The 23439-nt window shown below is 39.0% G+C and overlaps 2 protein-coding genes across 11 annotated transcripts in view; one reads left to right on the top strand and one right to left on the bottom strand.

Moving 5' to 3' along the window:
* Nucleotides 1–23439, bottom strand: part of LOC139765887 (uncharacterized) — a 123636-nt gene that overhangs the window by 71842 nt on the left and 28355 nt on the right. The window lies entirely within an intron of this gene.
* Nucleotides 262–23439, top strand: part of 140up (RPII140-upstream gene protein) — a 41303-nt gene continuing 18125 nt past the window's right edge. Inside the window, exons 1-6 of one of the 5 annotated variants that reach the window (XM_071693781.1) lie at nt 262–363; nt 10353–10490; nt 12914–13008; nt 16436–16558; nt 18908–19034; nt 22225–22360. In XM_071693781.1, the coding sequence (XP_071549882.1) occupies nt 277–363; nt 10353–10490; nt 12914–13008; nt 16436–16558; nt 18908–19034; nt 22225–22360 (706 nt within the window). In that variant the 5' untranslated portion in view covers nt 262–276. Of the gene's footprint in view, nt 364–4708; nt 4766–5124; nt 5654–10352; nt 10491–12913; nt 13009–16435; nt 16559–18907; nt 19035–22224; nt 22361–23439 lie in introns of those variants that run through there. The other 4 variants (XM_071693782.1, XM_071693783.1, XM_071693786.1 and 1 more) reach the window with 4 other exon arrangements.

Raw genomic sequence — 23439 nt, 5'->3', positions numbered from 1 at the left:
CGCGCATCAAATGACGTCAAATAACTTTCGTTTTACCGCAGTGTTGAAAACTCATTCTCTGTACTCAGTATCTGGCCTTTTTTTTCCCACCAACAGCAGTGAAAAGGAATAAGTGACCTGCACCTGGCTTGGAGATTCGCTTTATCCCTTTCTTTCAATACTATTCTTTGGCCAAGTGTGTGGTTATCGACCGTAAATACACCCAGACCTCTCATCAGACTTGAGGTGATCGCTGTTAACTGTTTAGCAAGGTGTTAACCGAGGACGGGTGTGAGGATGCCTCTACACAAGACTGTGGTATACCTGTGGATGTCGTCCTCCAGCGTCAACCTGGCGGAGGACACGCAACGCCCCCAGCCCAGGGTGAGTCTAATGCACTCTCACCCATATCCCCCTGCCTTTCAGCCTTGCCCAAGACCCTCTCCCGTGCAATGTTATACAAAATATTCCATCTTTAAAAGCAATATGATTGAATTCTTCCCATTTCAAACATTCCTGTGTGTTGTTAAGATCCCGTTTAGAAACTGATGCGACACCGTAAACCATACCTGTTGTTATACTCCAAGCAGAAAGTTCGGTTTCTACATAAGCATCTCCGCCGTAACTTCCTTCCAAATTACATCCCTGTCTCTACCTACCTTACATCCCTGAAGATCACGTTTAATCACGCTTTACGTTTTTTCTTTCACAGTTCTGTCCTTGAGTTGGATGACAAGCCGGGATAGTTACTTCCTTGTCCACTATCTCTACTCTTTCCATCCATCCTCACTCACCACCCTCGCCGGTCACACAGTAAATCATCCTTCATGACGGGATGTCGAAAGTCCTGCTAAAAACATATGAATGGCAGGAAACAAATTTCCTTTGCCAGAGCGAAATGGCTTCGGCTTCGAGATGGTGTTTTACCCTACCTGAAGATGGTAGCTATTCATCTGTCAGACACAGAAAGTCGAACAGTTGGGTGAACTACAAGCCACCCGTCCTCTCGCGGAGAGCGGATCAAAAGTCAGCAACTCTAACCATCACACCATCGTAACGCACGTCGGCAACTGTTAATGCATTATAGTATAACAATACTATGCGGCTAGGATAAGCAAAAATGGAAATATGAGGGATTCTTTTTTCAGATGAGTCAACAGAAAATGCTAAGAAAGCCTCCTTGAATGTGAATATACTTTATGATGAGAAGGGACTGATGTACTAGTTAGTAAGATTATTTTCATATATTGGGTAGACTTGCCGAGGTTACTGAAGGAATCGCTAAGCCACGTCAATATGTGCAGGGAAAAGTGTAATGACCAAGCATGAATAATGTGCATGTGTATGAATGTACATGTCTATGTATGTGTATTGTGATGTATAAGTATACATATACATATGTATACGTATGTATATGCGCGAGTACGGGCGTTTGTTTCCAGGCGCTACCTCGCAGACGCGGGAAACAACGATTAAGTATAATATATATATATATATATATATATATATATATATATATATATATATATATATATATATATATATATATATATATATATATATATATATATATATATATGACAACTAAAGACTGAGTGTAAACGAATGTGGGCCTTTTTTGTCTGTTTTCCTGGCGCTACCTCGTTGAAGCGGGGGATCGATTACGATGCCGTTTCCTGTGGGGCGAGGTGGTTCTAGAAAGGATGAAGGCAAGCAAGTATATGTACGTGTGTATATATGTACATGTCTGTGTATGTATATATGTTGATATGCATATGTATGTATATGTACGTGTATAGGCGTTTGTGTATATATGAGTGGATGGGCCACTTCGTCTGTTTCCTAGCGCTACCTCACTGACGCGGAAAACGGCGATCAATAACACGTTTACTAAATGGCGTCCTAGCTACGTCTCTTCGTTGTATATTAACTGACTTAAATTTCTCTCGTTTCTCCCCTGATGATGTGATTATTACACGAAAGTGCACTTGGGACCTGTTTCATTTTCCCCGTGGACTCATAGGAATAAAATATATATGTGTATAAATTCATACACGCAAACACCCTAAACTAATCCTGGTACCCAATGACCGACCAACCCCGCGGGGATGATGAACAGCTGTAACTGGCTGTCGGTTGACTGTCGCACCCAAGATTCGAACTCAAGCGGACCCAACTTCAGTCTGGACCATGCTGGTTTATGGTTACTGTTGCTATCCAGTACACCACAGTAGCCCGTGTGTGTGTGTGTGTGTGTAAATAAGTAAATAAACAAAACTTTATTGGATTTAAGTAGCAATTCGGCTGAGGATACACAGCTGATGTGTTATAGATATTATATAACTGGAAAGTCATGGTAGTTACTGATTAACTAATCATACAAGAGCTTAAGATTAGGGTTGAGCTGGATGTTTCCACAATCTGGATAAGTACATGGGTGAAGGACAGGGTGACAGATATACAAGGATTAGTGTGTGTGCGTCACATAATGAACAGAGCACGTTAACATACGGGTAGGGTCAAAGGCCAAGCCACTAATAGTTCATACACACGTGTCATAGAGTAGTGCTCAAGCCGAGGCAGTGACTCAACAGAAGACTGAACTGATAACTAGAGCTGCTGATATGGTAACATTACTAATAAAACTGGGCCATGGGCATCACAATAACACACATTTGTTTACACTATTGGGCCACATACAATAGCAGGATACTTGCACAATACTCCCACCTACAGCGGGCACATGTTTGGCCTTTCGTATCTAATCACTGGAAATATAAAAATCCTGCCTTGCATTTCTTTGCACCTGAAGAACCTGCTGCTTCTGAACTATTTTCCAGAGCACACTGTATCATCCATACTGTCATCACCTCAGATATGAGCGAAGGACAAGTTACTGGTTTCCATGACTTAGCAAGGATGTACTCCTCCCGGCACCTCCCATCCAATTCCCTCCCGGTAAAATATCCACGTCCCTCTAGATGTGCTGCTGTCAAAGTATTCCCAACACACGTGTACATGGGTATTCATACGAGGCAGTGGTAGTAGCAGTGTACTGGTCATCGTCATGGCTCCTAACTAGTATGAATTCGGAGAGCGTTTACCCACTATCTGGGTTATCAACACGCGGGTAATTCCTATATCTTATCAATATACCTGTGACATGGTTTCATGAACCCGAACTCCGATAAAATATGAATTACACCAGGACGAAAGTCAAGACATAGGGTTGAAAACCAAACGTATGGTTTAACTCTACTAAAGCTAAATACGCAATTACGGAGGAGGTTCACAAGTGCAGTCACTATCTCCTTAATAAAGCCGCACATACCGATCACTTGCTGATGTGTTGTTACCGGATGGGGGAGGGTATACTTGCAAAAGAAAATATGGCGAACTCTGAGGAATCTGCTTTTTTCTTTCTTCACATAATAATACAATTTTCCTTTATTCTTTTCTAGAACACTACACTTGCAAGGAAAAAGAACATCTCCCTCTATTTCACCAAACAGCTACCTCTTTTTTTTATTTAAACCACTTCACATGACTCTCCTACGTCGCTAACCTCTATAACTATCCTACATCTGCTACCCTATCATCAAACACATTCAACAGTCCTCGATTTAAGATACTCCATCTTCTCACCTAATTACTACTTGTTACCCCTTCCCCATTTGCCCCTTTCTCTGTTGTTCCCATTTGTTCTGTTTTTCTCACATTATCAACCTCCTTCCAAAACATATTGTTCTTCCTGAAGTTTACTGATAATCGTCCACATAAGCTTTCATTTGCCCTCTTTTTCAAACCCTGCACTTTCCTCTTGACCTCCCGTAGCTTCCTCTTGTACTTCAAATCGTCTGCACTACCTTGTAAGTACCGCCCATACATATCTATTTTCTCTTTCACTAACAACTTTACCTCGTCATCCCACCACTTTCTAATCTGCCAACCTCTCACACACCTCTCTAAGCAAATGCCAGCAATGTTTCCCAAAATATCTCCAATTCCTTATACTCCTTGCTTCGCTTACTTTCATATTCTGCCATTCTACATCTAATCTCTCCTGACGTCTTCATACACGTTTCTTTTCCAAACTCACTCACTTTCACACCCTCTCCCTCATGTTGTTCCATCTAAAAAAAAAAAAAAAAACATCACCTCTTCTTCCACCAGACAATGGTCAAACTTCCCACCAGCCGACCTCTCAACACATTCACATCGAAGAGTCTCTTTGGTAAGCGTATGCAATCCAATAATGACCTTTGACCAACTTTCCTACTCACCTCCGTTTACTTGGTATGTCCTTTTCAATCCTTGTATTCTCAATCACCAGACCTTTTTCAGCACACAACAAGAGCTGTGCACCATTCCCACTCCTTTACTGAATACTTATATCCCCCAATCATACCTTTTATTGCTATAACCGGCAAAATGAACTCGGAAACTTGGTTTCCACAAGATAAAAATTCTATTTTCATTCCATAACGTTTAAAATGAAAATGACAAACTTACCGACACACGTTTTTCAACTGGAAAAAGAAAGATCAATACCCAACTAATACTTCGCTTAGCACAACCGTACCCATCATACAATGCTCAAAAGATAACTATAAACATATTCGAATCGTAACAAACGGAAACACTGAACGTAACGTTCTGAAAGCATGGTATGTACGCCTGAGGCTAACGGGCCTGCTAGTGGCAGGAAGTTGCCAGGTTTGAATACTACGCTTCCCCCTACCTCATGGACGAAGGAAGCCCGCAAGCACTTCTACATCAAAGGAAGGTATATATGTACACACTAATATACCAGGCTCGTATATCTGGAAAAAGTTCCCTCTGTATTACGTTGTTACGAATTTCGTGCTGAGGAATTTCTGGCCTAATCAAACCGATCCTACCAATACATGTGATATCACTTGGTGACGGTATTTTCTCGAATCGAGTACATACAAAATAAGTAATTATGATGATTCCTTGGATCAGGTAGTTACAATTATACAACACAAAGCCTACTGGATATAGTTATCAACGACGAGTCATGACTTTTAATGAAGGCGGAGCAGTCACCGTACCATAACAACAACAGTGGTAGACCAGGGTACACTACGGCAGCAAGAGTTGGTATCACCTTGATACGCTCCTCCCACCACCTGCGGACCACCACGCAGTGCCCCACAGACTTTCTCTGTTGATACTATCAGTGCCTGTGCTCAATGTGGCTCGTAGTGAAATAATCTCCGATGCACTAAATATTAAGGCCGTGGATAGTTTTTCTTACTGAGAATGAAGCCAGTTAAGAAAAACTACGTAAAGGACAAAGGACTCTGTTTATACAACGGAACAATAAGAAATCACTTGTTTAAGGACATCTGGGCTGAATCCAGCACTTGCATCACTCTCCTGGTTACAAATCGCGAATTCCAACTCCATTAGAACTAAGTTCATGTAAATACTGAGCCTTAAATGATAGGATTCCGCATATGAAAAGTGAGCAAAGCGTACTAATGATCGCGTGTGGTACAACCTCTTGTAAAAATGTGACCCTTTAAGAAAACTTAGTAAACAAATTGTCTGTGGTAAATTGAGAAGATAATCGTGTGAAAATCAGCAAGGTGATAAAACAGGAAGAAGACTGACGTAATTGATGGCTGGGGGCTCGCCACTCTCAAACGTAAGATTAAACATTCTATTAAACCAGACATAATAGCCTTAAACCATCCGGAAGTTAACATTTTACCCGAAACTCAATCTTGAATTTGTTTAACACAAGTAACCCTTTAGATTTAATGAATGTTCATTTTATTCAATTGTTTGAAAGAATATTTGCCCATCTCAGTTGACAGAAACATGCTGTAAAATACCATTACCCAAAGCTGATAAAGTCACAATTCATATGTTAATATATAAGCATAGCGTAACGAGGGCTCGTGTTTAGTAACAAGATAAGGTATAAATGAACACGCAGTAAAACTTAACCCACCAACACCTGTTATGAAACCTTAGTATGTCCCACGTCACCCCTGAACCGTTAGGATACAACTCAGAAAAACAGGTGAACACTGTAGCTTAATGACACAGTAAACGGGAAACAGACTCTGTCCCCTGTTATATTAAAGTGGTCAAGATACTGATACAGTTTGTTTAGCTTATGCCTCTGACAAAAGTGAGGAAGGGCTTTGAAGTATCTGGAAAATGTGGGGTTAGATGAATAGAAAAACCCTAGCATGCCTAATTAGCCCCTAGTAAGCAGAATGAGCAACACCCGGAAAGCTATACCCTCGATCGAACAGTGTAACCCCAACTTAACCAAAATATAGACACCCATTGGTTCTTCACATATGCCCAAAGTAAGGCTGTAAGAGGTAAAATATTTACCTAAGGCAGTGTGTACAAGCACACAATCCCATTTTCACAGAAAAAAAAAGTTCTAATAGGGAGAAAAACTTTTGCTGGAAGGCGGATCTACCTACAACTCAGAGGTATACCATGTTTTCAACACATATTTACAATTTTGAATAAAAATTCTTCTTGTGCGGTAATAACCAATACAAAGACCATCCTCACCGAAACAGTGACAATATATCTTTTTAAATAACACAAAAAAGATATGCGTCATACTGCATTTACAATATTTATCGTATCTAATGGTTGATATCTCTAACACCAGTGACGTATAGTACAATTGGATTTACCAGATCAAAGTTAATCGCTAGATTTTACTGATTTATATATATATATATGTATATTATATATATATATATATTTTTTTTTTTTCTTTCATACTATTCGCCATTTCCCGCATTAGCGAGGTAACGTTAAGAACAGGCCTGGGCCTTTGAGGGAATATCCTCACCTGGCCCCCTTCTCTGTTGCTTCTTTTGGAAAAAGAAAAAAAGGGAGGATTTCCAGCCCCCCGCTCCCTTCCCTTTTAGTCGCCTTCTACGACACGCAGGGAATACGTGGGAGTGGGAAGTATTCTTTCTCCCCTATCCCCAAGGATAATATATATATATATATATATATATATATATATATATATATATATATATATATATTTTTTTTTTTTTTTTTGCTTTGTCGCTGTCTCCCGCGTTTGCGAGGTAGCGCAAGGAAACAGACGAAAGAAATGGCCCAACCCACCTCCATACACATGTATATACATACGTCCACACACGCAAATATACATACCTACACAGCTTTCCATGGTTTACCCCAGACGCTTCACATGCCCCGATTCAATCCACTGACAGCACGTCAACCCCGGTATACCACATCGCTCCAATTCACTCTGTTCCTTGCCCTCCTTTCACCCTCCTGCATGTTCAGGCCCCGATCACACAAAATCTTTTTCACTCCATCTTTCCACCTCCAATTTGGTCTCCCTCTTCTCCTCGTTCCCTCCACCTCCGACACGTATATCCTCTTGGTCAATCTTTCCTCACTCATTCTCTCCATGTGACCAAACCATTTCAAAACACCCTCTTCTGCTCTCTCAACCACGCTCTTTTTATTTCCACACATCTCTCTTACCCTTACGTTACTTACTCGATCAAACCACCTCACACCACACATTGTCCTCAAACATCTCATTTCCAGCACATCCATCCTCCTGCGCAAAACTCTATCCATAGTCCACGCCTCGCAACCATACAACATTGTTGGAACCACTATTCCTTCAAACATCCCCATTTTTGCTTTCCGAGATAATGTTCTCGACTTCCACACATTCTTCAAGGCTTCCAGAATTTTCGCCCCCTCCCCCACCCTATGATCCACTTCCGCTTCCATGGTTCCATCCGCTGCCAGATCCACTCCCAGATATCTAAAACACTTCACTTCCTCCAGTTTTTCTCCATTCAAACTCACCTCCCAATTGACTTGACCCTCAACCCTACTGTACCTAATAATATATATATATTATATGGCGATGGGAATGATTAAAGGAAGACAGTGTGAATTGTGTGCATGGGTATATATGTATGTGTCTGTGTGTGTATATATATGTGTACATTGAGATGTATAGGTATGTATATTTGCGTGTGTGGACGTGTACATATGTATATACATGTGTATGGGGGTGGGTTGGGCCATTTCTTTCGTCTGTTTCCTTGCGCTACCTCGCAAACGCGAGAGACAGCGACAAAGCAAAATAAATGAATATATATATATATATATATATATATATATATATATATATATATATATATATATATATATATATGTAAAGGGGTAATCGCACCTCTGTAGTTCAGATAATGTTTATTGAAACTACAGTGCACTACAAATTTCACAGAAGAAATCCGCCTCATCAGCTGTAAACATTTCACAAAATTTCCACTCCTAACACATGCACACAGACCTGTAGGCCCTATAACCTCTTACGCCATACCATTACAGAAACTATGCGAGTGGATGTCTTTCTACGTCAGTTTCTTGACGCTAATTCCCATCGCGGTAAACGGCAATCAAGAATGAAAAGAGGTATATCATATATATATATATATATATATATATATATATATATATATATATATATATATATAGTTTTTTTTTTTTTTTTTTTTGCTTTGTCGCTGTCTCCCGCGTTTGCGAGGTAGCGCAAGGAAACAGACGAAAGAAATGGCCCAACCCACCCCCATACACATGTGTATACATACGTCCACACACGCAAATATACATACCTACACAGCTTTCCATGGTTTACCCCAGACGCTTCACATGCCCCGATTCAATCCACTGACAGCACGTCAACCCCGGTATACCACATCGCTCCAATTCACTCTATTCCTTGCCCTCTTTTCACCCTCCTGCATGTTCAGGCCCCGATCACACAAAATCTTTTTCACTCCATCTTTCCACCTCCAATTTGGTCTCCCTCTTCTCCTCATTCCCTCCACCTCCGACACATATATCCTCTTGGTCATTCTTTCCTCACTCATTCTCTCCATGTGCCCAAACCATTTCAAAACACCCTCTTCTGCTCTCTCAACCACGCTCTTTTTATTTCCACACAGCTCTCTTACCCTTACGTTACTTACTCGATCAAACCACCTCACACCACACATTGTCCTCAAACATCTCATTTCCAGCACATCCATCCTCCTGCGCACAACTCTATCCATAGCCCACGCCTCGCAACCATACAACATTGTTGGAACCACTATTCCTTCAAACATACCCATTTTTGCTTTCCGAGATAATGTTCTCGACTTCCACACATTCTTCAAGGCTCCCAGAATTTTCGCCCCCTCCCCCACCCTATGATCCACTTCCGCTTCCATGGTTCCATCCGCTGCCAGATCCACTCCCAGATATCTAAAACACCTCACTTCCTCCAGTTTTTCTCCATTCAAACTCACCTCCCAATTGACTTGACCCTCAACCCTACTGTACCTAATAACCTTGCTCTTATTCACATTTACTCTTAACTTTCTTCTTTCACACACTTTACCAAGCTCAGTCACCAGCTTCTGCAGTTTCTCACATGAATCAGCCACCAGCGCTGTATCATCAGCGAACAACAACTGACTCACTTCCCAAGCTCTCTCATCCCCAACAGACTTCATACTTGCCCCTCTTTCCAAAACTCTTGCATTCACCTCCCTAACAACCCCATCCATAAACAAATTAAACAACCATGGAGACATCACACACCCCTGCCGCAAACCTACATTCACTGAGAACCAATCACTTTCCTCTCTTCCTACACGTACACACGCCTTACATCCTCAATAAAAACTTTTCACTGCTTCTAACAACTTGCCTCCCACACCATATATATATATATATATATATATATATATATATATATATATATATATATATATATATATGGTAGCTGGCGTGAAACATAAGAAATAGTCCGCTAGTTTTAAAACCGAAATATGCCATCTACACTGACTGAACACTTTCTCAATCATCCTCTGTGCGATCAGGTCCAAGGCAAATTTTTGATAAGTCTACTGAGAACGATTCAATCATACTTTAATCGGCAAACTAAGTTTTGATTACAAAGTATCACCCTTTGAATAAAATGTTATCACCAATGCAATATCAATTACCTAGGTAATATTCCTTTCTTTCCAGCTCTCTACTGTAACAGTACAAGCACTGATACTTCCCTTATTCTCAATAAACGCACTGACCTTTCACATAATGTCATCATTCAACGCAACCTTCTCGTCCATTCCTTTGCATTTTCTTTTGCCCATCTCTCATTAAATAAAATTCAAATTATTTTTAAGAATCTTGCTCGGTGTAAGTGCTTCCTGGAAAAATGGTACAATGCACCCACAATGTATGTGTTAGCTGTGCATATTACATCAACTACCTGTCAAGCTAAAGCCTTTCCTTTTAATTTAATTTGGCAGATGTCGCTACGGGAACCCCCAGCCCATGTGAAGGCTACCTTTGGCCTAATGGGGGTGGTGGGCACGGCTATCAACATCATTCTTTTTGTGGCGGATATTGTATCAGATGCTGCCCTTGCATACGTCCTTTGGCGACAGGTAACTTACTCTGAAATCTGTATTCTTCTTCCTTCAATTAAACTCTACACAACTTCTGTTGCCCACTTTATAACATTTCATTCATATTGTTACTATATAAACTTGTCAGTACAATGTATGAAGTTAATCTTTTGGTTTATGCCTAAATATATCTCACTTTTTGCCTATATTTATTATAAAAAGTTCCATGAGTGTTCAAATCGAATTTGTTAAGCTTCATTTAATATGTAGATAGTCTTGTCCATCATGGCTCTCTCAAATTTTTACAGCTGCAACTTCAGCTAACAGTAGAATGAGTAATGCAGAAACATGGTCTCTGATGTAACACATACCTAATTTAGTACCTTTTGTAATAAGGTTTGCTACTGAAAATTGAGAAAAAGTTGTTAATACAACTGTTTTGAAGAATTTGTAAATAAAATCCAAATTGGAAAAAGTTTTTACAACAGGTGCTTTGATGAATTTGTAAATTATTTCCACAACTAAACTCCTAAGCCCAATGTTTATCTGGCATTTTGTTTCTCAATCATCCTCTTGCATAGTCTGTCTCCAACATAAGGAATTACTTTTCTATTGGTTCCAATACCCAAAAACTAAAGGACATCTCTATTAACCTCAAACAACTAGAGGCAATGGTACCTAACACTTAATTCAAAAATATAAGGCTACATTCTCAGATTTTCTGAAACCTTGAGCTTTAGCTTGATTTTCAGTCCTCTTAAAGATATTTTTCAAAAATTATCTGCAGTTCTTTGGCCATGGAAGCAATTCTGTAATAATTCTTACTTTTTACTGTAATGGCTGTAGTTTTTGTTTCCACGGCTTTTGATAGAGCTGGGTATTCAAAACTAATCTGTGAATATTTTGGATACTATGGCATGATTTAGCAAGGTATTTTATTTGCCTTGTGTCAGCAAAATAAAAAAGGCATCACATGGGATGATGTGCATCCTGAATTTTTACCCTTTGAAAGACTGTGAAACAAGGGGATGAATTAAGTCCTGTATTTAGTGCTTTAATGAATCCACTAAGTGAACAGATAAGATCATCCAGAGATGGTTATCATTTAGGTAACATATGCCAGTGTGTTTGATTATGCTCTTTTATTGTTATTCTCAGCATTTACAGGGGATGCCTTGCAGAGAATGTTTGATATAAAGAGAACAGAGGATTGAATAAATCTATCTTTTAATGCTAGTAAATGTGCACTGCCTGTCTTCTTACTTGGTAGTCTTTGTGATAATGTTAACTTGGAATCACTTGCAAAAACTAATGTATACCTAGCAGGTATAGTACTTATATATTCATCAGGTTTATGTGCTCCTTACTGCTGGCTCTACTCTAAACTTCTCATACTCCATCAGAAACCTATGACGAATGAGACCATGAAAGAAATTTGTAAACGAAACACCAGGTCAAAGTTACAATTTTCTAACATAAAGTATTGGCCAGTAAGGATATGAATTATGAAATTTATATAATAATGATACTGTGTTCCAAAACTGTTGTGAGTGGAGGAGTAATGCTAAAAATACATTTATGGTTGAATCTTATACTCACAATAATTTTTTGCTGGCCTACTGTCTAAAATATGATTCAATATTGCATTTTCTCTGTTTGTTGCAGTACTGTTACTAATGTTATACTCAAAATCTGTTAGGCCTAAACTTTTCAGGCATGAGGCTGACAGCATTGTACCTCATTCACATTTTCAATAAATGTTTTAACAGTACGGCTTCATCTTTTCTAGAAATGTTTTAACAGTATGTCTTTCATCATTTCTTGAAATATAATCTTAGTTTCATTCATCTTTTAAATATCCATTAGAAAAAATGGAAAATACAATAAATGTAAGGAGTCACAGAAAGAATATCTCCACCAACAAAAGTCAAGATTTGTTAGAAAATATCAATGAAATAAAGAGTTGCAGTAATATGTCAGAGATGGCCAAATCTAAATCTTGATAATATAAATCTTTTTCTTTTAGTTCTCTGTTGAGGACTATATTATTGAATTATTCCACAAAATCCATAATACACTCTACTTCAAAATATCTTATTCCGCAATCTACTTACCATAAGCCAAATATCCATCAAAATATACTGTTAATTAGGTACATGTGCTTCACTCAACCTAAATACAGCCCCATTCTATAAGGATATGACAGTGTTTGTTTATCAGTAATGTATGCCTCTGATGAGTAGCCCTAAGTCATTAAGCTGTGTTTTCTTTATACAATATCCATATGTACCATTATTGAATAATTTCATTTCATTTGAACTTTTGAACTTTGTGTCCAAATACATCAGTGATGACTGTCAGTACTATTATGATTTAAAAAAGGTATCTTTCTTGAGTTTCAGCATTAACTAAGTAGTGCTCCTAAGTAGCTGAAGCAATTAATTTGTATTTATTCTATTTAGGCTGATGAGAGGGGAAGGCAGTCTGAACTAATGACGTGGTTCATAATCACACTCTGTATTATTATTGTGCCCATGGTTATCATCAACATCTGCAGGTATGCTACCAATAATCATCACACACTGCACCCACCCTCATCCATACATAAATACTAGATATCCATCCTCATCATTATGCAATATCACCCCCTCCCCCCCTTAACACTAAATCCATCCCATAACCACACTCACTAACAGGATCATGCCATCAATTTTCCCTCAACACCAAGCATAAGCTACATATCCACCCTCAACACCACATCCATATTATTATGCCTACTTTCATTACCATACCAAGCCTCACCTCAAGTCAATCCCAAATAACCTTCTCATGACACCCATACCATAACCATTGTTTGTATAAGTTGGAGGCTCCAGTCACGGATGAAAGTCCACATCAAGGCTGGGCCTTAATTAAAATACAGAGAGGTTAATGAAGGGGAAAAAGTAGAGGCTAGGGGAAGTATTTACAAACTTTGGATGAAGTGAAAAACCTATCTTTTACAATGTGCCATGTAATAAGTGTTGTGAAAGACACAAGAGGGTAGAGGGTTTCAAAGCTTGAGATGCAGGGAAAAAACAGTTATAAAAACAGCCCATGCCTGAGTTGCCAATAACCACCCAGTTATCATGTGATATAGCATCTTGCCGAGTATTGTGTGGTCTAGCTAGCGGTGAAGAAACACAAGCAGCCAGTTCTAGGGAGCAAAAACCATAGTAATGCTTAAAGAAGAGGGAAAGTGATCCAACATTGTCATGAAGGGCAAGCAGGTTAAGTTTTGAAGTTAACCTGAGAAAGTTATAAGTCAGACTGCTTTTGACACAACTCTGTCAAGTAAGGATGAAGAGCTAGAACCAACCAAGATGTAATAGCAGTACTCCAAACAAGGATGGATCAATCCTTTGTATAAATGGAGCAACTGTTTGGAAAAAAGAAATTTCAACATCTAAACAGGATTCCCAGTATCTTAGTGGAAAACTTACCTCTTTTCTTGTTGTGGGGTTTCCATGACAGAGTGAATGTTACAGTAATACTAAGTATGTTCTCTGAGTCAAGAGGTGGAATTTCAGAACTGTCAAAGGCAAGAGTAAAGTTTTGAGGAATTTTTGACTTAGAAATATGGATAGAAACTGAGTTTTGGAGGCATTAAACTTAACCAGATTTTGTGTACCCCACTGAGATATACTATCCAAGTTTTTAAGCAAGATGAATCAAGTGAGAGAAGGATGAGAAGAATTGAAGGATGGTCTATAACATGTTCATGCCACAGTCCTCACAACCTCCATTGTGCATAGCCCTCTGCCCGTGACCTTTACCATACATTTAAAGTTACCATCGCACATATATTGCAAACTATCTTCAGTATGCCTATTTCACTTGGCCAACTAGCCACCATCTCCTCATTATATATCCCTCATAAACAAGCTCAGACCACATACCCAACCCACACCATCATGCCCAAAAAAAGAAAAACCTACCAATCCACCCTCTCATCACCAAGCATCCTGATATCTATACCACACACACACACACACACACACACACACACACACACACACACACACACACACACACACACACAAACACACACACACACACAAACAGCTAGCAGCTCACCAGAAAGGATGAGCAGCTTATTTTTCAAAAATTTGGAGGTTCTACTGCTCAGGAAGCCTATTAACTACAAGTAAGGGGGAAGCAATGGAATGTGAGGGGGGGCATTGGTGATATATGCTTTGGTTAGGTTTAATTGTGCCAAATTTTGGGAGTTTAACAGAATTTGCAAGTGGAAGTTTCCCAAGTTCAAAACAAAATCCCAGGTGTGTTGCCAACTTCAATGAATCAATTTCTTTTGATTACTGTTCTTTTATAAAGAGACCCAAACGTCAAGAAAGTGACTAGCAATGCAGCCACCTAAATCTCACACCAATAATAAACCAACAACAGCTGTTTAGACAGAAGCAAGTACTTCCACTACTCGTCCAACTACATCTCATACCCAAATATCACAAACAAATATCCAAACAAAGTTTCACTTCAATGTTAAAATGTAATTAAAGTTGGTACTTAACTGTGATTATATTATAAATAGAAAAAAAATTCATCCATAAGATCTCTATGATTTATCAACATAGAAACTAACAAAAAATTGTACATCTGATATAACCTGGACATTAATATTTCATGAAAATTAAAAATTAGTCTACAGCATGAAATAGTGATTCACATATGAAAATTTATGCAAAGATTTATCACAGTATAAGTACAAAAGGGGTGTGTGATGTCTCCATGGTTGTTTAATTTGTTTATGGATGGGGTTGTTAGGGAGGTAAATGCAAGAGTCTTGGAAAGAGGGGCAAGTATGAAGTCTGTTGGGGATGAGAGAGCTTGGGAAGTGAGTCAGTTGTTGTTCACTGATGATACAGCGCTGGTGGCGGATTCATGTGAGAAACTGCAGAAGCTGGTGACGGAGTTTGGTAAAGTGTGTGGAAGAAGAAAGTTAAGAGTAAATGTGAATAAGAGCAAGGTTATTAGGTACAGTAGGGTTGAGGGTCAAGTCAATTGGGAGGTGAGTTTGAATGGAGAAAAACTGGAGGAAGTGAAGTGTTTTAGATATCTGGGAGTGGATCTGTCAGCGGATGGAACCATGGAAGCGGAAGTGGATCATAGGGTGGGGGAGGGGGCGAAAATTTTGGGAGCCTTGAAAAATGTGTGGAAGTCGAGAACATTATCCCAGAAAGCAAAAATGGGTATGTTTGAAGGAATAGTGGTTCCAACAATGTTGTATAGTTGCGAGGCGTGGGCTATGGATAGAGTTGTTCGCAGGAGGATGGATGTGCTGGAAATGAGATGTTTGAGGACAATGTGTGGTGTGAGGTGGTTTGATCGAGTAAGTAACGTAAGGGTAAGAGAGATATGTGGAAATAAAAAGAGCGTGGTTGAGAGAGCAGAAGAGGGTGTTTTGAAATGGTTTGGGCACATGGAGAGAATGAGTGAGGAAAGATTGGCCAAGAGGATATATGTGTCGGAGGTGGAGGGAAAGAGGAGAAGAGGGAGACCAAATTGGAGGTGGAAAGATGGAGTGAAAAGGATTTTGTGTGATCGGGGCCTGAACATGCAGGAGGGTGAAAGGAGGGCAAGGAATAGAGTGAATTGGAGCAATGTGGTATACAGGGGTTGACGTGCTGTCAGTGGATTGAATCAGGGCATGTGAAGCGTCCGGGGTAAACCATGGAAAGCTGTGTAGGTATGTATATTTGCGTGTGTGGACGTGTGTATGTACATGTGTATGGGGGGGGTTGGGCCATTTCTTTCGTCTGTTTCCTTGCGCTACCTCGCAAACGCGGGAGACAGCGACGAGGTATAGAAAAAAAAAAAAAAAAAAAGTACAAAAGATGTTAATCTGTTCAAAAACCTCTAATGTAGATAATAGCAAAGCTTTTATGGTTAAGTGATGTGATGATTAATAATAATATGTATGGCAGCCTACTGTGGTACTGGCAGAACAAGTTATGTCTGGGAGACTACTGTGTCCTGCACAAGATGAGCACGTCACAGGTTGTCATCAGAGTCATTGTCCACATTCTCCTCCTCGGACCACTGATACGGTATCAACCATAAACTCTGTTTATTAAATCAACCATAAACTCTGTTTATTAAATCTAACTCAGAGGATTAACTGAATAATAATTTTGGTTTGACTAACAATTGAATGATTATCTAATGGTACAATTATCCTCCATTCATTCTCATCTCCTCTTCCATTATCTTTAATCAATTTCCCAATTGTATGGGGCAGACAAAGAGCATACAGCCTCACAACTCACATAAAAAGGTAGAGGAAGTCTGGATCAAGTGACCACTTTGAAAAATGTGTGCAAGAAACAAAGAATGGGCTTTGGAGAAAGTGTATGATAGGGTTAATGGAGATGTTCTGTGGAAGGTGGTGCAAATATACTGAGTGGGAGGAAAGCTATTAGATGCAGTGAGTAGTTTATATCAAGAATGTATGGCTTGTATGTAAGTATGAAGAAAAAAGGGCAAGTGATTTTAAGTGCAAGAGAGTCTGTGGAAGAGATTAGTGATGTTATTATGACTTCTTAATTTGTTTATGGAAGGGGTGATGAGGCATGTGAATGCAAGAGGCTTGAAAAGAGGAATTATACCATCTGATGAGGGTAGGGGGTTTCAGTTGTTTGTTGTTGACATGGCACTGGTGGCAGATTTGTATGAGAAACTGCAGAAGCTGGTCTCTGAGTTTGGTAGAGTTTGTAAAAGGAAAAAGTCAAAAGTAAAGTGAATATAAGCAAGGTTAGGTTTAGCAGTAGACAAAGAGAAGTTATTTGGAGTATGAGTGTGAATGGAGAGAACTTGGAGGAAGTGGTGTTTTATATACTTGGAAGTAGATATGACAACAAATGGGACTTAAAGTGAGCCACAGGGTGGGTGGGGTGCAAAGTACATGGGTGTATCAAGGAATGTGTGGAAAGACAGGTCACTGTCTTTATAGGCAAAGATGGATATATCTGAGTGTACTGTAGCATCGTCGATGCAGAATGGATATAAGGCTTGGTTCTTAGACAAAAATGTAAAAGTGGACGTGTTAGAAATTAAATGCTTAAGGACAATATGTGGTGTGAGGATGATTCATCTTATAAGAAATGACAGGTTAAGAGAAAGGTGTGGCAGGAAGAGGAGTATGTTTGAGAGAGCTGAAGAAGGTGAGTTGAAAAGGTTTGGACTTATGGAGAGGATGACTACAAGGGCATACAAGTCAAAAGTAGAACAACAAGGAAAAAGGAAAAAGCAAGGAGGAGGAAGGATGTGGAGAGAAAGATGCTTTGAAGGTTCAGGGGGTGTGAGGCATGTAGGGGATAGAGTGAATAGGATGATGTGGTATATAGGGGGCAACTTGCTGTTAATTGGTTGAACTCGGGAACATGAAGCAGACGGGAAACCATGAAAAGGCCTATAGAGCCTGGTTTTAGATAAAAGGCTCTAGTTTTAATGTGGTATACACAGAAGCTAGTGTGTGGATGTAAGTGAATAAGGCCATTTCATCATCTGTTCCTGGTGCTTATCTCACTACTGCAGGAAATAGTAAACATGTGTGTAAATGTTTTGTATACAGTGTTTTGCCATCTTATGACTCTACAACTAATTTTATAATTATCCTTCCAAAACAACAGTACTCATAAACTAAACCTGTGGCAACTCCTAATCTGTTAAATTAAGGTTCACCCATACTATTAAATTAAAACCCATACTGCTTTCCTACATTTAATCCAAACAATCACTTACACCATGGTTTTTTCTTCACATATCACTTTAATCGTAAAAGCTTTTAGCATCATTCCAACAGTTTTCCAGGCATATGAATGAGTAAAAATTCCCTGAAGTCCTTTTCTATTTACTTGTTTTAAACCCACAAATACTACCCAAGAATTCATCTTTTCTCCAGTACTTTTCCATAATCTGCTTAGGTATAAAAATCTGATCTACATTTTCCTTCTCTTCTTCCAAGCTACCTACTGCTGCAAGGAGCTCACTGTTGTGTTTTTAGTTATATTATCAAAATACAACTACATAATTCATCAACTCTACAAAAAAGCTATAGTTTCACAATGTTTGCAGTTATTTTACTCCTTTCATCTTAATTCAGCAGAAGAATCACAGTTTCTACACTATCATCTGGTACGTATCTCTTTTACTGATACACTAACTTTACTTCCCACATCCATTCAACTGTTATGTAACTTCTACATTTCATAATCAAACTGATCATCCCTTCCATACCCACTTTTTGATTTTTCAGTCACATTATGGCTGCTCCTCTTTGTGATGTCTTCTTTAGAAATAATTTGCACTTCCCCAACATCTAGACTCAGTGAAATACACAAACTATTATATTTTCTCAATTCCTTTAATCAATAACAATGTATTCATTATCAATAAAGGTATGTGGACATCATGAGATATGGTGTAAAGATGAAGCGTGAGGTTAAGCATGTGGAGATGGGTCCACAAGGAGCTGCTGTCTTGAGAAGAACACCCAAGGGAGAGGTGCATGCTGTCCTACAGATGGTAAGTACTGTCACTTTACAAAAAACTAGAAATACAGAATCAGAACTGCACACACATTCCTTGCCAAACCTAATCCTATCTACTCGTTTGAATAAAGCCTACCTACATGTCAAATACTTCTGAAGGAGACTAGAAGCTACTTGGATATGATGAAACATAAAACACTTTTTGTTGTTGTTGTTGCTTAGAAAGCTGTCATATTTTTAACAACAGTCCTATTTAAGACATTTATCTTTATAAAAGAATGAATTCTGATAGTATAATACTTAAGACTGAGAGCTCACAACAATGAAATATGTGCCATGCAAAAATTTGTAAGATCTGCTTTTTTACTGAAAGAATGACTAAGGCAACTGGCATTGGGAAATGTAAATTCTTTACAAGTAAGGCCATTAATGAAGGACATCACTGGCAGTAAAGTCCTGTCAAAGAACCTATCACTCTAAAGGCATTTACATATCCCTGCTACTGGAATCAGTGCAACCTTGGGCTGTAGGAGCCTTTAGAAAGGCTCTGAGTACCACCAGTGCTCCTTCACAGAAATTGGTCCTGGGCTAACAATATATATATAGGGTGTCTTGGTCGAGGTGGTGTGCAAAGTGAGAGGGTTGGGGAAAATGATTTGGTAAACAGAGAAGAGGTAGTGGTTCCAACAATGTTGTATGGTTGCGAGGCGTGGGCTATGGATAGAGTTGTGCGCAGGAGGGTGGATGTGCTGGAAATGAGATGTTTGAGGACAATGTGTGGTGTGAGGTGGTTCGATCGAGTAAGTAATGTAAGGGTAAGAGAGATGTGTGGAAATAAAAAGGGCGTGGTTGTGAGAGCAGAAGAGGGTGTTTTGAAATGGTTTGGGCACATGGAGAGAATGAGTGAGGAAAGATTGACCAAGAGGATATATGTGTCGGAGGTGGAGGGAACGAGGAGAAGTGGGAGACCAAATTGGAGGTGGAAAGATGGAGTGAAAAAGATTTTGAGTGATTGGGGCCTGAACATGCAGGAGGGTGAAAGGCGGGCAAGGAATAGAGTGAATTGGATCGATGTGGTATACCGGGGTTGACGTGCTGTCAGTGGATTGAATCAGGGCATGTGAAGCGTCTGGGGTAAACCATGGAAAGCTGTGTGGGGCCTGGATGTGGAAAGGAAGCTGTGGTTTCAGGCATTATTGCATGACAGCTAGAGACTGAGTGTGAACGAATGAGGCCTTTGTTGTCTTTTCCTAGTGCTACCCCGCACACATGAGGGGGGAGGGGGATGGTATTCCATGTGTGGCAAGGTGGCGATGGGAATGAATAAAGGCAGACAGTGTGAATTGTGTGCATGGGTATATATGTATGTGTCTGTGTGTGTATATATATATATATGTGTACATTGAGATGTATAGGTATGTATATTTGCGTGTGTGGACATGTGTGTATATACATATGTATGGGGGTGGGTTGGGCCATTTCTTTCTTCTGTTTCCTTGCGCTACCTCGCAAATGCGGGAGACAGCGACAAAGCAAAATAAATAAAAAATAAATAAATAATATATATTCCTATGAGTCCATGGGGAAAATGAAACATGATAAGTTCCCAAGTGCACTTTCGTGTAATAATCACATCATCAGGGGAGACACAAGAGAGAAATATAACCATCAGTTGATGTACATCGAAGGGACGAAACTAGGACGCCATTTGGTAAACATGCGATTGTCCAAGACAGACAACGAGCATTCATAAACTTATCATTTAACAAATTTTATCAACAATAAAGTTATCTAATTTGTATAGACCATCACTAATATTAGGATTATAATTCTTTGTGTATTTAATAATAGAAGATTCAATGATATTTCTTGTGGTAATAGAGTTAATAACTGAGATGGCATTACTCCAGTCAACACAATGATCATAGTTTTTAACATGATTAAACAAGGCATTTGATTCTTGTCCCGTTCTTATACTCTATTTATGTAGCTTAAGTCTAACAGAAAGTTCCTTTCCAGTCTGCCCAACGTATAACTTGTCACAATTTCTACATGGCACTTTATAGATGCATCCAAGAGAATTTTCTAGTGAATTCCTGATTAAGATATTCTTTATTGTATTATTGTTGCTGAAGGCAACATTTACATGAAAGGATTTAAGCAACATGGGAAGTAAAGTAAAATTATTATTAAAAGTGAGAACTAAAAGATTCTTGGTGTCAGTGGGAGGTTTGGGCTCAACTCTATAAAATGATTTCTTTGCTAACTTAAGGGATTTATCAATGAAAGATCTAGGGTACTTTAACTTAGATCCAATAGAATATATTTTCTCAAACTCATCATCAATAAACTCTGGACTGCAAATACGTAATGCCCTAAGGAACATAGATTGTAATGATGATAATTTAACTGTCATGTTGAGATGAGTAATAATGGATATATTGATATATTCACAATCACCATTTACTCTCAACTTTCTCCTTTCACATACTCTTCCAAACCCAGTCCCCAACTTCTGATGTTTCTCACTTGAATCCGCCACCAGTGCTGTGTTATCAGCAAACAAAAACTGATTCACTTCTCAGAAACCCTCACCCCTTACAGACTGCATACTCACCCCTCTCTCAGACTCTTGAGATTACTTCCCTTGCCACCCCATTCATAAACAAATAAAACTAAGTAAAAGCAAGGTTATTAGGTTTAGCAGGTCAAAGTGAAAGGTCAGTTAGGGTGCGAGTTTGAATGGTGAAAATTTGGGGGAATGAAGTAAAGATACCTTGGAATGGACATGGCACAATGGAAGCAGAAGTGAGTCATTGGGTGGATGAAGGGGTGAAGGCTCTGGGAGCAATGAAAAATGTGTGAAAAAGAGGTTGTCACCTGACAGGATGAAATGGTCATGTTTGAAGGTATTACCTGTAGGTATTATTGTAATACGATAGTATTATACTTACACAGTTTTTTCAAAGTTCTAAGTCTTTAAATTATTCATTTTCATGACAAAGTTACTTATTAATTTTTGTAACGTACAGAATTACAATATATGTACTGTAATGTTGATAAAAAATGTTTTACACAAAGAACTTTCTATGTCTTCAGTCCGAGCCATTTTAACCAGCTCTCCTTGTTTATGCTACTCATGAAGGTTTACGGAACCCAGCTGTCATTAGTCATTTCAAAGAAGATGAAGCAAGCTAGGAGTAACTCTTCCCTTCATCCTGCAGGTAATCTCACGTGACACTGCTATGCTGGATATGATGCACAGTTTTCTGCAAGATGCACCACAACTAATTTTCCAAATCTTCCTTTTATATCGTAGTCCTGAGATCATCACTGGCAATGACGAAGTCAGCAGTGCAAGTCAGTCTGCCATGCTTTTTGTGTGTTTATGAATATACATTGTATATAAATAAACTTGTTCAATAATTCCATTTACCAATCTCTAATACAATGTAACATTAGTTATATACAGTTATCTTTATGCAGGGTAAGCTAAAAGTCACTGTGCACTTATACTATATATAAAACTGCCTCATTCTCAGTATTATTGTTACAACAAAAGGCATGTGTAAATTTTGAAACAAGGTGACTGACCTCCCTTTCCTTCCTCATGCATTGTCACCAGTATTTCTTTGAATGCAAGCTTGTCTGGATGCTAACAGGTGTTAATGTGAAAATGGTTTTATCGCTTGAAGCTAAAGTGTTTTTGGTGGAACAGGTGATATGTATTGCAGACCAATATACAGATGAAGTGTACCATCAGCTTTGCTGAAAAGTATCCTGACATTTCAGTAACACATCACAGTGTTGTGTGGCAGTTAAATGCCCAGTTTTGTGAAATTGGACCAGTTGAAGGCACGCCAAGATCTGTCAGGAACTGGAAAACACACTGGAAATATCAGATCACATAATGTAAAGCGAGAATAAATCTGGTCATAAACAGGCACAGCAGATGGATTTCTTGTATAATAGCATGAGTAGAGTGCTGAAGAAGCAGTTGTACCTACATCCCTCCAAGATAACATCAGTGCATGAACTGTAAAAAAGGGACAATGTCAACCATGTTGAATACTGCCGATGGTTTAGAGACTTTATTACTGCCAATGGAGAGGATATTATGTATGTCAATTTCTTTACCAATGAGGTATAGTTTCACTTATCCAGTTATGCCAACCAAAATGGCCTTGTTTGGTCAGTGGCTAATCTGTATGAGATCAAGGAGACACCACTACATGATCAGAAAGTTGGAAGTGGTGGACTGTATTATGAAATCAGATAATTGGCCCCATATTCTTCACTGATTCAAGCAACTCAGAACTTTATTATGGATTGATTCTTTACCCCTCCCAGGACATTTACACGAGGACAAAATTGCCCATGGCTGCTTCCAACAAGAATTTGTTACTGGAAACACATCTCATTTCTACATGAGGCTACTG

The sequence above is a fragment of the Panulirus ornatus genome, chromosome 56 (assembly GCF_036320965.1).
Source record: "Panulirus ornatus isolate Po-2019 chromosome 56, ASM3632096v1, whole genome shotgun sequence".
In the NCBI taxonomy this organism is placed as follows: domain Eukaryota; kingdom Metazoa; phylum Arthropoda; class Malacostraca; order Decapoda; family Palinuridae; genus Panulirus; species Panulirus ornatus.
This window is presented reverse-complemented; position numbering and strand designations above follow the sequence as displayed.